This window comes from Apteryx mantelli, chromosome 3 (genome assembly GCF_036417845.1).
Source record: "Apteryx mantelli isolate bAptMan1 chromosome 3, bAptMan1.hap1, whole genome shotgun sequence".
In the NCBI taxonomy this organism is placed as follows: domain Eukaryota; kingdom Metazoa; phylum Chordata; class Aves; order Apterygiformes; family Apterygidae; genus Apteryx; species Apteryx mantelli.
Genome location: NC_089980.1, coordinates 61,737,149 through 61,759,364, shown reverse-complemented (window position 1 = coordinate 61,759,364; position 22,216 = coordinate 61,737,149). Strand labels below are relative to the sequence as shown.

The following is a 22,216-nucleotide window of genomic DNA, read 5'->3' as shown; positions in this document are numbered from 1 at the left end:
CTCTTCACACAGGAGGATTTTGATTTCTCCAAGACAGAGAGAGCCTACATTATACTGCTTCTATTATTACTAGTGGTAAATTCCAAATTATCTGCATTAGGCAAAATTTGGTTTCAACAAATACTACATATTTTGAACCCAGAAGGCTTGTTAACAAATTTTGCCATTCTTTGGGGCAAGGACAATATTTTCCTAAGCAGTCATCTCTCATTATAACATTTCAGCATTCCAGATACCCAGCTACTTCCTCTTTATTCCTCTGGTGAATCTACTATGATTTTGTTCTTTTTTCATTTTATGATTGACAAGGAAAAGATCTTACCACTGTTCTCATATACTCATGACAGCCTTCTGAAAGAATTCCTATTTTCAGTATACATTAATTAATTACTTCTATTCATTCCAAAGTGAACTGTAATCAGCAGGGAGCTCTTCATCATTCTTCAGAATATTTAGCACCCTAAAAGTGACACCATTTGCTGTGCTTTTAGAAAGCAGCTTATTGCTCTAAATCCTTCTTATGAGATCCAAATTTTGCAGGTCTCATTCTTCATCCAGTCATTACCAATCTTTCCTAGTATGGCTCTGATTTCACTACTTGCCCCTTAGTCACTAGCTGAGACACCGATCTCCCTTGTGCACTGTTGAATCAATGTCTGATCTTCCTGGACAAAACACTTACTCTGAGATACCAAGTTAAGCATCTCCACACGTTTCACTTCTGTCCTTCAATTTTTTTTACTGTTGTTGTTGATGTCATACTACTTATTTAAAATCTCAGCTTGGCACTTCCTTCCTTATAATAAATTTCTTTTTAATGTTTGCCCATTCCAGCTTCATTTCTTTTTATATAAATTTCAACTACCATTAAAGTTTTCTCTACAAACAAATGCAGCTTTCACATTCTCACTTATGTTTTGTATCCTAAAGCAGTTGTCAAGCCAAATCTAGCGCTGGTGAGCAATGGATCCAATAAAGTTTGTTATACTGGAATATTTCCTATACCCCAACCCCATACTCAGCTTTTCCCATGTCCCATGATCTGCAATACTATCAATTCTCCCCCAATCTCCAAATTCTCCCACAGTACCCTGGACGAATAAGTTCAAAAGTTATTTATGGAAGACAGAAAGAAAAAATGGTCTTACAAAAAAATCTAAGTTGCCATAAAATAAAATAACTTAAAAGCTTCAGCTGAGTACAATCTATGCTGCATTTTTTTAGTCTGCATGAATACAAGGTCTAGAAAACAAGAGCTAGTTAATTTGCTTGTATGTGAGCTTAATTCTAAAATTATAGATGCAATATAAATGCCAGCAGTTAGTACTTCACTAGCACACAAGTTTTATCAGCTTAAGTCAAAAGTCCCGAACTGCCTTACACAGAAACTCAGATACCCCAAACTCTTAACTATTTTTCTTGTGCTAATTTCTCAATTTCTACAATAGATATGTACACTAATATATGACAGAAAAAACTGCAAACACAGAAGCAGAGTAAAATACATTTAATTAAATATCAAAAATAAAAATGTAGTTGATACTTTGTTGATGATATTAATCATTGCAATATTTAAGATACTTTAATACAGAAGTATGGATTATACCATCTGAAACTGCTTTTGAAATTCCTATCCATTTTAGAAGGCGAAGAGTCAAGGTCCAGTATACTAAGAAATAAAAACATGATTGACTGACTTGACTATACAGGGTAATTCTGGCATTTCAGCGAAATGAATTAAACGAATTAGATAACCTACAGGTATGAATCAAAGTCTTTTTTGGTCTTAGAATTGAGGTATATGGAGAAGACAGTGGAGTTATGGGAGCTGGCTCTATCCTTGCACAGAGACACAGAACGGATATTGAAGCCAAAACTGCTTTGGCCACGTCTTGTCTCCTTCTAGAATAGGACTGTAGCTTTGTTACTTGGTGTCTGAAACAAATAGTTCAATCTTGAGATGCTTCCTTCCATCTTGAAATACAGACAAGAACAGATTGCCTTTTATCTCCCACTCATGATACTCTGGTCTGAAGTAACCCAAAACATTTCATAGCATGTCCAGTGCTCTAAGAAAGGTAAAACATGAGACAGTTTAACAGAAGCGCACAGCTCCAAAAGGTGATCATTTCTTGATAAAGAGATGTTCAGACATCTTTTCTTATGTAAGAGACTGAACCAGAGTTAAATTTCTGAAGTCCAAGATGCCTCTCCAGCTTTTGTTTCTCTTCAGTACTAGTAGATAGTTGCTTTAAAGCCACTTTTAAAGAAGGATCTAATTTAAATGGGTCTAGGACTAACACTACTTCCTGCCAAAGTACAGTGAAAACCATTCCTAAAATATGACAAGGAGAGGCAGGGAAGTGACCTAGATTGAACTGGAATGCTTTAACCAGTGCTGATACTTTAGCAGCAACATCAGTGTAATTTGGCTTCAAGTGGAACCAAAACAGCCAGTCCCCAAAACAAGGAAAGAGCAAGGAGAGACAGAAAGACAGCAGAGTCTTTGTTTCTTGATGTGCATTAAGATATGTTTGACCAACTGTAGAAATAATCAGCAATAGAAAAAAAAAGCTATGTGCTGCCTGAAATGTTCTGGTGGCTCATAAGTCACTTGAGAGGTAAGTGATGGGCAGCTGCAGCAGACAGTCCAGGAACTGGGACTGAAGGATGGTCTGGTCTGTTGTTCTCCACCCTTAGAAAACTGGAAGATTCCAGGGATCCTAATGTAGTATTATAATCCTCAAAACAATCAAGGATCATAAATCACCATTTCCTTTGGGGGATAGAGAAGAGGAAAGTTCATGTCCAAAGAAACACTCAGATGTAAGGAAGCTGGCTGAACATGAACCTAAACAAACTTGATACTTTGGTGGGAATGATCTTGGGAAACAGATACAGCTGCTTTGAGATCTTTTACTTTTGAACTTTTTCTTTCCATAGCACTGGGATAATAGCTACCGACTTATGGATCAATTGGAATAGTGGTGGAGGGATGATTTCTTGAGCCTGCTGCTATGGAAACCAAGCACTGACCCCAAATGTTCAGTTCCCTAATAATTGGACTAGAAGTGTAAGGCACAGGAGCTCGTTCTTAGACCACTAAGAGATATGAGAGTGAGACACATGTCTGATTAATGGGACCAACTTTTGTCCTTGAATCTTTGACATATAAAGCATCTCAAGGAGAGCTGCCTTGATTGTATCAGTGCTGAAGTGTCTTCAAACAGTGAAGTAGCTGCCCTCCTCAGAGACAAGTTGAACAGAAGTAGGATTAAATACTGGCGGCCCAGAGGAGATATCTAATTCACTAGATGCCAGAAAATTCACTGTTAAACCCGTTACAAAGCCCCTAGGGAAGCAAAGCTCAAAGGTAAAAAGGCAAAGGTAGGCCTCCAGATCCATAAACTGTAAGGTCAGGATCAAGGTAGACTTAAAATGAAATCTCTTCCTCTCCCCTCTTTTTCCCTTCATTTCTCCAAACTTTCATATCCAGCCAGCTGATAGCGGAATGCAAAGAACAAGGTTGATAGACTGCTCCTTTCTGAAGGTCTACACAGATTAAAATGTTTCTAACTATAGGAGAGTTAGCTAAAGAACTCCTCCTTCAAGAGGCTTAGTTAGCTAAGCAATAACAAGTACCTGAGACTGAATCTTGAGGAATTAGGATGGCAGGTCTTCCACGAGTAGAGATGTCACACAGTCCGGTTTGAATATAGAGATGACAGATTTCCATCAGAACAGAAGAAGCTGTAGCTTCCCCTGATACTCTTTTCAGGCTTCTGTTTACCCTCTGTAAATGAAGCAACTGCTGGAACATGCTTTGCTTTTCCTCTCTTGCCAGCAATGGTCAGCACATACAGCCCTCAGAGAGAGGTATGTTGACACCACATGCCAAGTCAAGCTTGAAATCAGTAGACTTCATTGGGGAAGACATCTTAGGGAACAGTTCCCTCCTAGGTCTACAAGCAAAGAGTTAGAAAGATACCTGTCTCAATTGTCCTCAGTATGAGAAAACTGAGTGTGGGCAAAGCTCCTGTCCAGGACTCGAAAGCGAAGATTTCAGGATATTGAAAGAAAATCAGATGAGTCAAAAGAAATAAAACAGCAAAGGAAGGACATAATAGCAAGTTTATCTTAAAAAAAAAAAAAAAGGAACTATTAGGTGTTTTCAGTGAGTAAACAGACTATGTCTCAGGCCTGTATCAGAAAGGAACTGAGACGAGAGGCACATTCTCTGCCCTTTTATACCAGGCACATATACATTGTGGATAGATAAGGGTAGGCCCCAAGTGAGTTGCAGCTCTGCTGGTACCATTAGGGCTAAAAAATAACCCAAAGTCCTAATTTGTGATATTGTCATTTGCATGTTGCCAGTATGTATGTACATATAGACAATCATTTGACTCTGGAATTCTCTCTACCTTTTGAGATACTTCCCCTGTATCATGTCATTTCACACACACTCATAATGCAACTGTGCTTATGTAAATAATTTAAAAGTCCTTTGAAAATAAACTGAACTGGAGGAATTCCCGCTAAATGAAGCAAGAGACCTGCATATTTGAAAAACAATTTTTACCATAGCAATTGATTGCATGCTTCATCCAGAAACAAACAAGTGTAACATTGGGCTCCAACAAAAAGTCTCTGTTTCATCCCAAAACAAAACGGCAGTAACACTACCAACTACAGCTTCCCAGGAAATGCTAGGGGGTTTAGAAGCTTCTAACAGGGCAACACAGACACCCAAGTCTAGGACCCAACAGCCGACAGCTTTCACAATTCACATAGTTATTTTTATTCATATATTTTATTTCTAAAAATAGTCACATATAAGCAAAACATTGCAGTTCATGCCCAGTGAATATGTGCATCAACACTATCCACAGGTGATACATTGGAGAATGACAACAATTTGCATTTCTATAGTTTCTTTTTTGTGCTTAAACTCCCTAAAGCATTTTGCTAAGCAATAAATATCATACCCAAGGAGAAATAGTGGTAGGATGTCAATACAGTAGTAACTTTCTGCACCCAAACTTAGCAGCTATACTAAAAACAGCAATACTTCTCAAACATGACTGCCAATTAATCTGAAATAGTTCAGCCTGTCAGGGACCTTTTATATAATCACCTGAACCACTACAAAATTGTATCTGTGGTTCTTCGATACCAGTGCAAAAGAACAGCAATTTCAGTAAGTTGCTACTTGCTGTCTGTTGAGAGGCCAGTAGACATGTTTCTCCAAGTTCCCCGAATGTCTTAGATCTGTGATCTTATGCTATGCCCTGTCTACCTAAGTGTGCAGTACTCCCAAATCCATGTACACTACTCACAGAATAAAAGAAAAATATATTGATAAAAGCAACTGTGGTGGCACTGGTAACAGTAATAAAGACAGCAACAAGTAAGAGATACTTGAACCTGCCTTTCCATGCTTACTACTGCTCACCATAAATGAACACCCCTCTGCACCTTATTTTAAGAGAACTGTTACTTAACCTTTAGGAGCTGAAATTCAGATACCAAGTTATACCCACTCTTCCATGCCATCCTCCCTCTACTGTCTCAGCTTCGGATGCTGTGAGTGCAGTGATTCTGAGAGTGTCTCCACTGGTTGTTCTGGACTAGTACTATTCCTCCACCAGTGCATTCACCCACATGCACGTGTGCGCACGGCAGCACACAAAACAGCAGCAGCCCTATAACTATCCTCCAGGGGTCACAATTGGGTTACAAATTCTGTAAAACGTGATGACTGTGCAGCCTGATTTGGAGCAATTTATTCACATCCTTCTTCATTAAGATTCAAATGGAATAAGTAAGATAGAAACTGAACAGATACAGAAATTGTGCATAGCTTGCTTCTGTAGTCAGTAAACATTTATTCACTAAGCACAGCTCTCTCTCATGCTCTCTCATATTCTCTCTCTTCCCCTACCCTTCCTGCTTGCTGTTTTAATGCATAATTAAGAAGGTCAGAATTAATGAAGCAGAGTGGAGTAAAGTTCAAGGAATCCCCAGGCACTATTTATTCTATTAGATCTCAGGCATGAATGTCAGATTGGCAGCACTGGAGGCAGAAGCAGTTGAGCTGGCAGCAGTCCAGAAATGAAACCACCAAGGGAGACTTACCTGCAGTGTCAAGTCATTCCTGAGCTCCTTCCCTGCAAAAATCACACGCAACTGGTCAGCTGGAACTCCCTGTCGCTTGGCAACCACCTCCTTGAGCTGGAAGATGCTGGTGTCCGAATCAACCTCCACTGGGAAACCATGGCTGGAGCTGAACCTGACAAACACTGACCAAGAACAAAATACCTTTTAAAGTGAGAATTTTTCAGGATGAATCTATATTAAAATGACAGAAGAGAGGCTTCTCGTCCCTGGGCTACAGGCATAATAGCACTTACTATTTTAAGAGAAAAACTATTAATACTGCAATATATCATTCTGAAAGGAGGAACCATATGGGATTTCCCATCACTGAACAGTTAGTGACCAATATACAAAAAAACACGTGTTTCCCCTTGACAGTGTTATAAATTACCGAGAACAGTTAGTATCAAAAAAGAGACCTAGCTCAGCAAGATTCGAAGTAATCACTAATTGGCACATAAGATTTTCAGTTCAGCTTCAACTTTAGCAGGCATGGGGCACACATGCTTTCCGTGCCCCTTGTGCTCTTCCCCACCACATGCAACAAATAAATGCAGGAAACCGAGGTATTTTCTGGAGCTAAGATGCACTAAATCATACAAGGAAAAACAATTCCTTGCTACGCAGCAAAGCAGTCACATAAACTGGTTTCCCACAGATCTAATTCTGCAGAAAATAATGATGGAGAAAAAAATCATACGCTCGCAGAAATGTCTGAGGGCATTCTAATAGGATGTGGTCTTTTGCAGGGTTCACTAAAATATCTGCAGTACATAACTCCTGCTGGCATACACCCTCAGTGCAGAAAATCATTACTGCACTAGCCATATCATTTTTAGAGCTGCAAGAGCTGCAGCAACTGGTTTATACATCCAGAGAAGACTGGCAAATAAGCTGCTAAGCTTACTGCTCTTCGGTGGCTGGAGCCATTTGTCATAAGGGTTCTGAACGCGCTCGCTGAGCCCACGGTCAGGAGAGCGGCTACAACTACGAAACAGAAAAACCTCATTATGCCCATGTCCATCACTGAGACTGTATGGACAATAGATGCACCTCCAGGGGACTGCTTCAACCAGTAGCTCTACAGGCAGGAAATTAAGGAATTAGTAAATAGACAATATAAAACAAAAAATCATTTAGATCAATTAGATAGTGGCTACCTGCCACCGCAACTGTTTGGGTACTGGTTGTAACAACCACACTTCTTAAAGATTTATTTTTCATTCCCAGTGCAATGTTTTAGCTGAAGATGTTACGCTTTTGAATTTTTCAGACTAACAGAAGTATAAGCTCAAAAATATTTATGCAGCTTAAAGAAATAACTTTATTTTTTAAACTGAAAATGGGATGCTTATGATTTTTCAAGTACAAAGTCTACCTGACCACTCAAAAGTTGTCAAATATTTTAAAAACATTTGAATATAGCTGAGGAGACCGTTGTCATTGTTTCGCTGAACAAAGGATGTTGTAAATATTTGCAGTTCCACATCTGTCATTCAGATTTTGATATTGCTGACAAGACTTGCATATGACAAGACTGCATACCAATAAAGTTCTACACTACAGTTTAAACTCTGGACTTGAAAGTACTGTCTTAATATACTCTGCTATGTCAGGGGGAATGCAGTGCATATGCCCTCCAGTGTGTTATACATTTTCCTGTAGCACCTCTCATTACAGGTTTTGATTTCTATTTTAAGGGTGTCCTGGAAATAACTGTTCATGCTTTACACTTCAGCTGTCCAAAAAGATCAGTGGAATTCAAATTTTATTTTGATTGTGATTTGGAGAGTAGAGGAGGAATTACATGACAAAAAGTAATTCCAGCTACTAGGAACTGAAGATTTCCCATCTTATTATGAGGTACACTCATAATGATCAACTATAAATGACATTATCTTGGCCAACAGCAAAATATATTATTAAAACAATGGGGGAATATACTTTTTATAAATGCTGTGTATGTACATATAAATATTAATATTTTTACTCATATATATTTATATACATAGACACACATAACATGCATAGATGTATGCCTCCTTGGACATCTCCCTAACTAATAAATAATCCTCTTCCTCTTTAGTCTTCTGAAAGCCAGTGCTACTGGGTTTGGAAGTAAGAATAAGTTAGCAATTGCATTCACTCTTTAAATCAAATGCACTAGTAAGAGGAGAGTGTTTGATGAAAGAAGCATAAACAAGTGAAGTGGCATTTAAATGAATTGTAAAGCAGTACTCATTTTCCAAAGACAATATAAATCCAACACACTGCAAGCATAATATATGTTCACCATCAACAACTCCCCTCTCCTCCAACATAAATATATTTTTATTCTCCTCCAAGTGGTAGAGTCTTCTCCTCCCAAGGTATAAGAAGCGGTAGTCTCAAAATTCTGAGCACAAGTGAACATGGGGACAATCTTACTTTAAGTCTACACATTTTAAGCACACGCCTGAATGGAGGAAAGTGGTATAACTGAAAGAGTGAGGAAAACAGAGGTATAAAAATTTCACTATGTCTTTTAGACATCTAAGGTGTACGTCACCATACAATACCTTCAATTCTACATTCAGTGAGTCAGATAATATTACCCTCTTGTTTGGAAGTATTAGCAAGGACTGCGTAAGTGAACACTTGTAGAAAAAGTAACTTTTATATGTGTACGTATACACACAGACACACAAAATAAATTCTTTCCCTTTTCACAGATCTGATGATTGCAGATGAACCTCCCGTATTAAGAGGAAAGATTATTCTCAAAACAATCAAATCTTTCAAAATAGAATACATTTTTCAAGTGTGCACCTATACAGTAAGATTGTTTTTGGTCTGGCATAATGACTGAAGTGGTGGAAACTGGTTTCCTCAAAGAACACAGGCTCACTTCCTGGACATGTCATTACTGTGAGCGTGACAAAGGGACAGTTCTCACTTCTGGCTGTAAGAGCAGGAAATGCATTTGTACTGAGCAATGCCTTTCCCCCAAGAAATGTTAGATTGATACTACAAAAACTGAATACACAGGACTGCAGGGTAAATGACACACCTTCAGGTGCAGACAAGACATATGAGATTATATATACAGAGAGAGAAATTCTGGTCTAGTATGCTGCAGTAGGTTAAAACCCATTAAGCAGAATGTAACAAGTCTTACTAATTTAGGGAAATAAGAGAAGCGAGGAGTAAAGATGCTATTCCTGCACCCCTCAGTTGGGCCAAAGAGTGGAGGAGTACACAGAATTAAATACTGATTAGAATTAAAATCTCAGTTTCCATTTATGGGCAATTTCATTATTTTGACATTTGTTTTCATCCCAAACTGCATCAAAAGTTTAATGTATTGACTTTTTTCATTCTTTCTGCAGAACAAGTACCATATATGTATTAAAATGTTTTCATTCTACAGCACTTCATGGAAATAAATATTTCTTTATTCTTCCTGTTGACTCAACTCCTCTATTGGTATTACGCCCCTCAGAATGCACCATGAACATAAAGCCCAGAAAGAAGTGTGTACTATGGTCATGAGGAAGCAGTGGCAGCCCAGCCAAGCATTTCTTTTGATGAAAAGTTCCTAAGGAACTCAACTTCTTGGGTTTTTGTTGATTTGCATTCAAGTGATTGTAGTAAAGTTAAGAGATTATCACATCTCAAGTGATGTGAATTAATAAATTCAGGTATAATGAGCCATTTCATTCACATGAATACAGTATGGAAATGCACTCATTCAGAATAAAGCAATGTTATCCAGGAGACTTCATGTTTCACAAACAGTATAATGTATCATTTCATCCACTACCAAAATGGAGTCAGCAACACAATTCAACTGCTAAGGATACAAAACGATGCATAATTTCTCCACATGAAGAATTGTTAGTAAAGGCAATATAAGTAAGTGAAGAAGATCATGACTAAAAGCTTGGTAAATTTAAGACATACTGCCCCTGGCCATCTGTCCATTCCTTATGGTGGAGGTTGCTATGTACATAATAACAGGGATACCAAAGGAAATGTGAAATGGGTACCTGCATCTGAGCTGCTCCAGTTTACCAATCAGCATGTTAGTAGAAATTCATCTGGAAATTTAAGCAAACACACAGATGCAAACTGGATAAAGTTAGGTAAAAGTACATGGGGGTTGGTGAGGTGGTGTGGGGGGTAACTGCAGAATTTCAAGCCAAGGCTTGAAGAAAGCTGGCCAGCAGGCCCCCCACCAGGATCACCACAGGACATCTGTCAGAGCCCTGGGATACTGCAGCCTTCCTTTTTTGGCAAGTCATACCAAAAGTACCACAGCTTTAACACCCATTGCTATCAATCCTACAGGTTTTTTCCAGTTCTGAATCAAGAGAACATATATTGCACCTTGGAGAAGCTTGGGGTTCTGCTTGTGAACAAACTATGAAGGCAAAAGCTCAGTATATAGGACCAAAATAACTGAATTGTGCCAAGAATGAAAAAAGTTGATGTTTTTACACTGCTAAATGCAAAACACAAATTTCCCTGTTAATTTTGACATAAAATAGCCCATTCTTTTTCTTCCTTAAGTACCAGATCACACAATCCTGCTTCCCTGCACACCAAACAAAAGCCATCTCCTACAATATATGACCTACAGTGACAGAATGCACACCTTGAAACTCTAAGATCTTACTGTTGAGCAATTATACTGTTTCCAAGATATCTATGACAAGCTCAAATTCTTTCTATAGGGCAAAAAGAATATAACTAAGGGTTAACCCATGGACTGTTTGAAACAGGTGGGGCTTTTTTTTTTTTTTTTTTTTAAAAGCCCTTTCCCTACTAAGGTCAGATAACAAGATCTTTAAAATGTATTTTCCTAAGAATGGGAAAATTGTCTTGTGACAGTATCTGTCTGTGGTGATAAGTTCCTCTTTGGCTCAGCACATGACTTGAGAACATAGTGCTTTTTAGCAAAAAAAAACACATAAAGACTATTTCACACTAGAACACATTATCTATCTTTTCAGTATGGAGATTTAATTCTTCTCTCAAATAGTAATTAGTAATTTATCCAGTACAACCAGTTTAGTTCAGATAAAAACAAGAAAATGCACAGAAAGAATAAATAACAGAAGAGAAGGCAGAAAACAACGTAAAATCCTTGCCACCTGTTAGAATACTGTGCAAATGTTCTGTAAGTTCCTCTTTAAAGTGCAGCTGTGCATTACCTCTCAAGGTACAGGTGGAAGACAGCTGCTTTATAGGTTTTTTTGTTTGTTTTAATATACAAAATAAAAACATTTTTCAGATGTCTGGGATGCTAGCTTCCTCAGTTATATGATAAGGTGCTGTTTTATTATTTTAATCATTATATTTAAAGAAAATAAGGTACATTTGTAAGTAGTCTATTAATCCAGAGAAATCCAGAGTCAGCTGCTGCTAGCAATTCCTACAACTTAAATTGTAGGAATACAACTGTAGATAGATTTAGGGTGAGGAACTAGCAGAACACAATAGCAGGCCTAACAATATGATGGCAGTAAATCTTGCTCCACAACATTTTTATTATTATTTTCTGGTTTTCAGTGTGCAAGGGAACTGCAGAAAGGGAAAGAAGTAAAGCAAAAGATTAGAGAGGAACAAAAAATAGAAAGAAAAGGACAAACTGGGGAGACTCTGCAAGCTGAGATAAATTAGTCTACAGGAGTAGCTCAGTGTAGTGACAGGCTTTTTTAAAACAGCTAATCAGTACATGTTACAAAAGTCCAATTAAATGGTTAAAGAACTTTGTGCAAAGTTCTTTGAAGTGCCTTTTTGCAGCAACTCCAGCAGCCTGGAATTGGCAGTAGTCCTTTTCTTCCCAGATTTGTGCATCTAGATTCTGCATTAGAATCGGGACCTTCCCAACACGGTTTTTGTTCCCAGGAACACTGGAGAGAAAGGTGTTTCAGCCAGCTTTGTTCTAATTTCTACCCTACTTCTGCTCCACTTCACCAAGTCCTGCTTTAGTGGCTGGTTCCACTGCCATGAAGCCCTGACTAGCTGGCTTTTCTGAATTTTTTTCTTGATCTATACAATAAAATAAAATCTCAGAAGCTTTAGAGTAAGCAGTCTCACAGGAATTCTCTCCTAGTCACTGCTCCTCTTCATCAGTTAGTAAAAATATCCTCAGCCTTCTCCAAGAAATCTCTCAAACAGATGTCTTTTCCTCAAAAAGTTGCCAAATTCTGACAAACTGGAGCCAAGTTGAGACAGCAGCAGCAAGATCCTGAGTCTTGATGCCCTTGCAGTGAACATCCTGCCAACTAATCCCTTCTTCTGCAAAGAAGAGAATCCAACTAAAGAACCCCTACTGTCTGCACAAGGAGTAAAAAGGTACATCAGGGAGAGTGATCTCATCCATTTTGGGCTGTAGGGCTGCAAACCAACACCTTCAACTCTACCCTGAGACCATGGGCTGCCACTGAAGCTGCTGATGCATTGGTATCATGTTCACCTGGCAAAATGTCTTGCTGTATATTTTGCACCAGGTCTAGCAATTGCAGACAGACAGGTATATGCAGCCAAGTTAACCATAACTTGATGAGTTACTACTCATTGCACCTGATGAGAGAGTTCTACAGAGTCATGAGTAGCACAGAAAGGGTGAGTAGTGATTGAGCATTCACTTCCACTGCAAGATTTAGCAGGCATCAAGTTAAGCTGGTAGGAGCTAGGTTCAAAACAGCAAAATGAGATGTTTGTTCATGCTAGACCCTCTGGAACTTTGCCAAAGAAGTGGTAGAGGCAAAATGTCTAACACGGGCTCAGTGGGAAAAAAGAAACTGATTGCCAGTTACTGCATAGACAGCTCGGTAATCTCTTTACTGAAAAGGAGGGGACAATATATACTAGAATGAAATAGTCTATACACAGAATTTGAGCTAAGAAGAGCCATGTCTTCAAGTCATGTGCTGAGTCAAAGAGGAACTTATTATTGCAAAACCAGCAAAAAGTAACAGATGCTGTCACAAGACTTTTTTCCCATTCTTAGAAAAACACATTTTAAAGGACATGTTATCTGAGTTAAAACAGCTGTGAGCTGAGAGAATGTCAGAGAGAGATCCTCTGTGCTTATCCTGTTCCCATTCTTCTTCAGGCCTCTGCTTATAGTCACTGTTGAAGACAAGATATTGGGTTAGATTGACTCTTGTTCTGAACCACTATGGCAGCTCTTTTGTAGGTGTCATGGATGTGTACTTCCATACATATATTCCACAGGATATAACATTGAGCGATATTTAGCAAGTAGGCAGGTTAACAATCCCCTCCTTACTCTCCTTCTCACTCACTACCAAGTAATCCAAATCTAGGATAGAGGCAACTAAAAACAATAAGATTTCACTACCCTTTTTGTTGCCAGAACTAGACATGCATATGCAGCTGCCTTCTGGTATGGTAACGAGACAAAATTTAAACTCAGCAATTATCACAGTAACTAGCAGCTATGCCACTTAATCCAATACACAAGCTAAATTTGTCCAGTGAATTATTTCCTGTGAATAATTCACTCAGTTTTACTCATACACACACTCTCCTTAAAGTTTTTGAGGAATACATGCCTAGCTAACTCAATATTATGATTATATGAGCATTTCCTTTCAAAGTTTCTTCTTAAAAAAAGCTATTTTTCCTAGTTATTTTTGTCCTGATTCACTGGCTGTTTATGTCAGCAGAAAGCTGCCATGAGCTTCCTTGATACAGAATCAAGCTAAATTAATGTTTCATTTTAAATAAGATGCATACTGTTCTTTAATGTGGATGTTCTTTAAAGGATGGGGATAAGTCTTTAAACTCAACATATTTGCAGCTATATGCTACAGCTTTCCTTATTTATAAAAGTATTACATTTAAAATTAAAACGTATATTCTTGAAGCTTTTAAATTCTCCCTGTCCTGTGGAAGAATGGACTTATATATTTGCAAAGATTGCATCGGTTCAATGAAATCCATAAGGAGGGTCAGAAAATACCAAGTCGGACTATTAATATATTGCAATAGCTTTGAGGCTGTAAAAGGGACTGCAAAGCAAAGTAACAGAGATTTCCTGACTTTAACAGTTATGCTCATTTCCAGTTCCCTAGGAAATTTAACACATATTTCTTATGGCATCTACATTCTGCTAAATACTAGAAGCATTAGTTCTCAGCTGAAGATTCACTAAAACAAGTGTATTCTAAACATGGCAGCTGTCATACTTCACCACGAAAGGAATTTTTCAACCTCATGAAGTTTCTTAGTTGTCCAATACAGGGCAGAGGAGTGTCGAAGTTTCTTAAGCATATTGCAGTATAGATAAAAATAGAAGAGATAAAATAAACTTTCAGCAATGATTATCTGTCCTTGTGCACCAGTTAAACCCATTCATAACTAACACCAGCTGGCAAAATTGTATGAAGCAGCTGTGTAGAAACAAATTAGATCCACATACAAAAAACCTAAGTCCAAGAAAAATCCTTGGTAGCATACATACCTACAGAGAAAGCTTTGGTTTCATTTCTACAGGAGCTCTTACTACAAATAAAACCCAGTCAAAACCAAAGGGAATAAAATTTGCTACAACCCAGCACATGGTTATATGCCGTTACAGTGGTGTGCATTGCTCAAAGGAAGGGGATGAAGCCAGCTGCTCCAGAGAATAGAAATATAAGAGAATTTATTTCCCTAGTACTTGCAATTCCAGTGTTGGAATTTCTTAGTTTTAGAATCTCTAAGTTTGTTTTCTTATACTGATCCCATTCTCAGATATTCCAGCATTTTAAAGCCTAAAGCCTCATTATGATCACTTGCCAGTTTGTTTTAAAGCACAGGATACCCAGATAAAATTATATTTCACCACTGAGTATTCAATTTTGAGACAACATTCTGTAGCTTCTCTCCCTTAAACATCTTCCCAAGTTGTGGAGCCCGATTTACCTTATTTTACTCAAAAATAGTCCTCTACAGTAAGAAAAACATAAGCTTCAACATTCTGGGAGAGTCACAGCCCTGCTTCTCACCTTTAAATGCTAACCTCACCCTACTGCCTCATGTTTTGCTTCCCTTTCGCACTACAGACATGGCCTGCATCCTCTGAGACCAGTCTTCTCAGCTGTAAAATTACTACAAGGCCACTAGCAGAATACTGATGCCGATTTCTCCATAAACAGACTCACGAAGACGCTGCAGGTCCCTGCCCCAAGCCACCGCCGGGAGGCCTGTGCTCAGCCCTGCCTGTTGCTCTTCCTGAGTTGGCTTCCCAGCTGGACCCGGCCTAACTTGTCACCTTGCATTTACCTGGTGATTCCCAGCGACCCGGCTTCGCTCTCCCTGCACAGGTCCCCTGGGGCTGCTCCCGCCGGGCGGCCTCGGCCCCAGCCCACAGCACACTCACCCCCACTCCCAGCTCATCCTTCCTTGGGGGCCAGCCCTGCTCTCGCTGCTCCCTGCGAGGTAGCGTGGCCATGAGGAAAACATAGTTATCTCTTCAATCAAAGCAGATTTGGGAGGCTCAAAACACCAAATGTGTGTGTGAGAGAGAGAGACAGCTGCTGTTGGCATTCAGGCTCCTTTTCCTTAATCTTCATGTCATTTGGCTCAGGTGTGCAGGAACTTAGTCTGCATAACCGCCTGCCTGCAAGCTAGGCTAGAGACTCTCCTCCTCTTAATTGACAGAAATTGGTAATGGGACAGGAAATTTAGTTAAAATCTCTCCTCAAGCCATACTAGAGCTGGTTGCCCACTGCGCAGTCCAGAGTCTCTGAAGTCTCAGTGCAAAAAAAAATCCTTGCAGACTTCCCAATGCTGGTACCTACGACACGCACCACAACTACAATCCTGACTTTTAGGAGAATCTGAGGCTTTTTCAGTATTGTTTCAGAAAATGCTGACATGTTGCTAACCGCCAACACAGTGAAACGTATGGGTTTCAAAGACTTCTCAGTGAAACAAAACCTGCTCCACAAGAGACCCTCTGGAAATTCCAGGGCTCCTCTTGGACCTGAGGTGGCCGTGGGACGTGGACTGCCCCATGCCAGTGAGCCCTGGGGCTGCTCCCCTGCCGCAGGGCCCAGCCACAGCGAAAACTGGGGCTCTCGGTGCTTTGGGCTGTGTTTCAGAGAGAAAAATCCTGGGGTGCTCCACCTCCATCCAGGACTCGGTCTCTGGCTTTGCAGCACTCAGCTTCCAAATTCTTGCCGGTGTTGAGGCCACAAAGCCACCTGCCTCAAAATGGGGAGTTTGGTATGTACACCCCTCACCTGCATGGAGCACAACTGCCTACTTTTACGTTTGCAGCCTGCTTGCCTTCCAAAGTTTTTCGAGAGACTTGCTCTTGGTCATTTTGAAACAATGCCCTTTAACACTTGAAAAAAATTGTTTTGCTCCAAAATGGTACATCACTTTTATAGTAACTTATAGTAACTAATGGCCATTTTATTCTCTGACAGCTCCAAGTTAAATTCTACTGGCAAAATTATATGCACAATTGCCAGTTAAAGACCTCATGTAATTCCACTAGCTTTAGTAAAACTACCATAGATATTTGCTGCTCTGAAAGTAAGATTTATCTCTTTAAGTTAAAGCAGATCCATAAAATGATGGGTTGCCTGAGAAATCTCCAGTTGTGTAATTGAAATGATCAATGCGTACCCAACTTTTCGTCTGAATCATTAAAAAAAGAAGTTCCTGGAGCAAAGCTTGAAGATTTACCATCTTTCAAAGATAATTTTGTCCCTCTTGAATTTTTCAGAGTTCTTCCTCCCTGTGCTTCTGTGGCAGTTTGTTTTTTGTTTTTTTTTTTTAATTTTTAATATCAGTCTTTGCTATCTAGCTCACACTCAGAGAAGCAGCATTCTTATAGGAACTAACTCTTACAGTATGATTTAAATTCTAAGTCCCTGACCCAACAAAATAGCCAGTAGCCACTTATGCCAGGCAAAAACACATGGCTTGAGCTGGCTGCCAAAAATAGTCCATCATTCCTGCTATAAAACTGCTAGCTAGCTGGAAAAAAGAAATACATTTCACATATCCCAGTGTTACACGAGGGTGTACTAGTAACTATGAGTTCAGTATATTCTCTAAACACAGAGATTAATTGACATATTTAAAATATACTCGATACAGGCATTTATAATCACCCCTAAATTATATTACATGTATTGTTATATATACATACATACATAATGTATGTATCTATAAAATCCCCATTTAAGAAAGTTGTCATTTTAGTTCGGAGTCAAATCCTTATTCACTGGGAAGACTTTTACATTAACTTTACTGAATAGGATGAGATTACGGACTCCAGGACTTAGTCCACCAAAAAATGCTTCCTGGACACCTGAATCAAATACTATCACAGAAATAAATAAATAAAAAAGAAGATGACTTCAAATCATAGTGAAATACCTAAATGAAGTAGGAAACCTCAGACTGATAAATGATGATTTGTCATCAGCTGAATAAGACCGGATGAAAGTGGCAAAACATTTCAGAAACTGTATGAAAGACTTTGCTTCTGCCTTTTTTTTTTTTTTAAATCAACTCTAAGCAGAGCTAAAGCATGTAGTGTGTATATATTATAGATATGCCACCAAGCAGTGAAGTCCATGTGGAGCTGTGCTGGTCCACAAATTTAATGTGTATGTTTCTTATCACTTCACCAATCCTCCACCAGTCGTTTTCATTGGATTTACCTTTAATATTCCGTACCTCAGCAATTTTGAGAAATATGACATAAATGTTTTCTGTCTCTCTGTGTCAGATCTAGGTCAGTAGCAGATATGAAGTTAGATATTTTAAGGCCTGCAGGCCTACAATTTTGAGGTATATTTCACTAGAAAGCTATAGGTTTTGATATTAAAGTTTAGGAGGGCTAAAAATAAAGCAATGTCATCACTGAAGAAGAAGCCTCATGATATAAAATTTTAGCTTATTGCCATGATAGATCAAAAGATCTCCGATATCAGAGTAAAACTGTTATATCTAGTTCAGGTCACAATTCCCTGGAAAGAGAAATTTCCATTGGCAAACATCATGTACCGAAGTCTGAAGTTTTGTGGGTATGTAGCAATTCATGAACATTACATGAATAAAATTATTTAAAAGATTTGTTTTGCCACAGGCAAGATGTACATGCATTAAAATGGGAAATAACAGCTGAGTTGATAATGGTGGGATGAATCCGTTCCTCCCTACTGAAATGAAACCTTATTTAAAACTATTTTTAAGTTAAAATATCAACACTGATATCTCTTAGACCAAATTTCAGACTTTTTTCCCCAAACCAGAAATAAAAATTTCTGAATAAACAGAACAAAAAATCTGGTTTTGATTTGGTCTAATTCTCTATGCCTGGGCTATTTTCCATATTTCATTGTAAAAGCTGAAGCTTAGTGTGAGTACAGGTTTCATTAAGCCTTAGAGAAAGGGTAACACTACTCCAAGTTGTATCTGCATAGCACAGTTCCACAAATTCTCTTGCAAAAATCCCTCATTGTAACCTTAAATTCATAAGTGGAAGACATCATTTCTATCAGGCATTTGAGGTGAAATACATTTTGAAACACCAGAATCTATCTCTTCTTCCTTCAGTTTTATTGATAGTGCTAACCAGTTCTTTCAGCTCTCCGGATAACATGGTAGACTAATAATGAGGTATTATTTTAGGCTATACTTTGTTTCCATTGCTCCTGCTGTCAGGGGAATTGATACTAAAAGAGGGATTTAGTCTTCTGTGGTATTTGCTTATTTTCAAATATATTTTGAGGCCTGAAAGCAATCTTTTTTGTTGAAAATCCAAGTGTTTCATTCTAACTATGAATATTCCCATAAAAAGATCCATCTCTCATATTCATGAAAACCTCAATGCTTCTCAGGACTTCCTCTTTCTTTTTGTCTTTCTGATAAACAGACACACAGTTGCAACCAATCATTCCATATGTCAGTGCATTTGTCAATTTTTTCTAAGGAAATCTCCCAGCACATAAGGCTTAGTTTTATCAGACAAAAAATTATGGTCTATTATACAATTTTTATGGTGGTCTGTTATTGACTCCACATTACAAGGCTACTCAATGGTAGCCACCTATACTTGTTAAGGTAAAAATAGTTTCACAAAAGCATATGGTGGAAACAAGACACCAGTAGATCAGGAATACTGAGTCTGAGGTTATATGAGGTTTTTAGAAATACAATGGAAGGACTGTATCACGTACTGTTCCTCTGCTGTATATTGACATCACAAACTGTACAGTGTTTTCAGAGATAATGGAAGTTTGCCAAGTTCTTCTGGTTTAAATTTTTCCACCCACCTTATTTGTAGCAGTCTGGGCATCAGCAGCTTAATGCCCATAAATTGCTACATTTGTTGGCAGCATATGCTCTGTACATAGGCTCCATCAATACATATGCTTAGGCATATATATAATTCTGTATGCAAATAACCTCACTGAACTCAAAGAGACTTTAAAGATTTAGATCCTTGCATTTTTACAGTGTTTAGGAATAAAATGATTGTGACATATGTAGTTATAATCTTAATACGTCCATTTGAGTAGCAGACGCAATTTTTAACAATGTATGAACCCAATTACATATAAATTGAGAGAAACTGAATTGTTACAGGCTTATGCAAGTGATAAATATGAAACAAGAATAAAATCAGAACAAGATTTATTTAAATAAAGCCATAAAAAATTTTAAACCAATTGTCCAACTAAAGCCACAGCTTTGTAATGGCATGTGTGAGCCCTACATAGTACTGAATTTAAAAATGAAATACTGTGGCAATCCAAAGGGCTAAAAATTACAGAGATACATAATTTGGTTAGATTTTTACAAATGTATATAGAGGAATTTATCAGTAAAATGAAATTACAGAATCGCAGAGTCACAGAATGGTTGAGGTTGGAAGGAACCTCTGGAGATCATCTAGTCCAACCCCCCTGCTCAAGTTGGGTTACCTAGAGCAGCCTACCTAGGACCATGTCCAGACAACTTTTGAGTATCTCCAAGGATGGAGACTCCACAACCTCTCTGGGCAACCTGTTCCAGTGCTCTGTCACCCTCACAGTAAAGACATTTTTCCTTATGTTCAGACAGAACTTCCTGTGTTTCAGTTTGTGCCCGTTGCCTCTCATCCTACCGCTGGACACCACTGAAAAGAGTCTGGTCCCATCCTCTTTACACCCTCCCTTAAGATACTTATACATGTTGATAAGATTCCCCCCTCAGTCTTCTCTTCTCCAGGCTGAACAGGCCCAGCTCTCTCAGCCTTTCCTCATAAGAGAGATGCTCCAGTCCCCTAATCATCTTTGTAGCCCTTCGCTGGACTCTGTCCAGTAGTGCCACATCCCTCTTGTCCTGGGGAGCCCAGAACTGGGCACAGTACTCCAGATGTGGCCTCACCAGGGCTGAGTAGAGGGGGAGGATCACCTCCCTCGACCTGCTGGCAACACTCTTCCTGATGCACCCCAGGATCCCATTGGCCTTCTTGGCCACAAGGGCACATTGCTGCCTCATGCTTAACTTGGTGTCCACCAGCACTCCCAGGTCCTTCTCTGCAGAGCTGCTTTCCAGCAGGTCAGCCCTCAGCCTATACTGGTGCCTGGGATTATTTTTCCCTAGGTGCAGGACCCTGCACTTCCTTTTGTTGAACTGCACGAGGTTCCCCTCTGCCCATCCTTCCAGCCTTTCAGGGTCTCTCTGAATGGCAGCACAGCCCTCCAGAGTATCAGCCACTCCTCCCAGTTTTGTATCATCAGCAAACTTGCTGAGGGTGCACTCTATCCCTTCATCTAGGTTATTGATGAATAAATTGAACAAGATTGGACTGATTAATTTGGATTAGATTGGATTAGTTCAAGAAGAATAAGAATTCTGAACTAAAAATGCTGTTTTAAACTGGGTAGGTCAAATATTCAGTACAAACTGATGTGACAGTATTCTTGGAATCATTATTTCAGAAAAGAGAACTAAAACATGGACATATTTCTTCTTACACACGTATATGCTACAGAGGAAAAAATGCTTTTCCTTCATTTCTGTTTCCTCCAAAGAATTAATCATAAATGATACAGCTGAATCACAACTGAACAGTTAGTATGCTTTTCTTTTCCTTTAAAGTAATCCAAACATATGCCCAGAAGTCTGTCATGATCATAAATGTTTACTTATTTACCATTTTGCTTTGGTAGTTGCTATTAAGCTGACCTGTCATACTTATAGATATGATATTGTAATATTGATATACATTATTTGAGATGCATATGTGATTATGTTACCAGTTATTGAGGAAGAAGAATCGGGGGGGGGGGAGAGGGGAGGAGACAAAAAGATTTAAATATGAATAGGAAAAAAAAAAGAAATAATGAGCAGAATTTTAGCAAACACCGAGCTCTTTGATTCTTAGAATTTTTGTAAATGACAAAGAAACATTATGGAGAAGGAAGGTTACATCAGTAACAAACATCTGCAAAAGAATTTGAGCCATTAATTATTTATGACACCATGTAGTCTAGATGGCCACATTACAAATGTTTATTGTCAGATAGATGAAACCCTCAATTTCTTTTTTGAAAAAAATCCAAAAGACTTAGCACAATTCTCATGATATTTAGATAATTAACATAAGTTACTTTAATAGGGGGTTTTCTTCTTTAAATTTGTCAAACACACTGTTACTTGGTTTAATAATACATCCCAAGCAAGATTTTTTGCATTATTAATGTTCAGTAGTGTTATTTGTTCTTTTCAATTATACCATGTCAGTGAAACTGTTTCGTTGCCATGATAAACATCTTCTATATGGATATTACTTACAACAAGCAAGAAACCAACAGGTGTGTTAAATCAGATTAAAACCAGAATGTTGCCTTACCCAGAATTCAGCTTTTCTGAAGTTAGCATTTTATATGCTTCTCACTCCTGAGTCTCAGTTGCCTAGTAAGGGCAGGAAAGATTTTTAAATCCTAAGTTTCTGACTTTCACATGAAGTTGTAGGAGCCTAGAATGCAAGCTAGTTCTAGGCAATTGATAGATCCAGAATATCCTGGATCTTCAATAGTGGTGC

General features: G+C 38.6%; 1 protein-coding gene across 1 annotated transcript in view; it reads right to left on the bottom strand.

The window, feature by feature from the left end:
* Nucleotides 1–22,216, bottom strand: part of PRKN (parkin RBR E3 ubiquitin protein ligase) — an 816,438-nt gene that overhangs the window by 656,197 nt on the left and 138,025 nt on the right. The window contains exon 2 of the mRNA XM_067294746.1: nucleotides 6,139–6,302. Coding sequence (XP_067150847.1) covers nucleotides 6,139–6,302 — 164 coding nt within the window. The remainder of the gene's footprint in view (nucleotides 1–6,138; nucleotides 6,303–22,216) is intronic.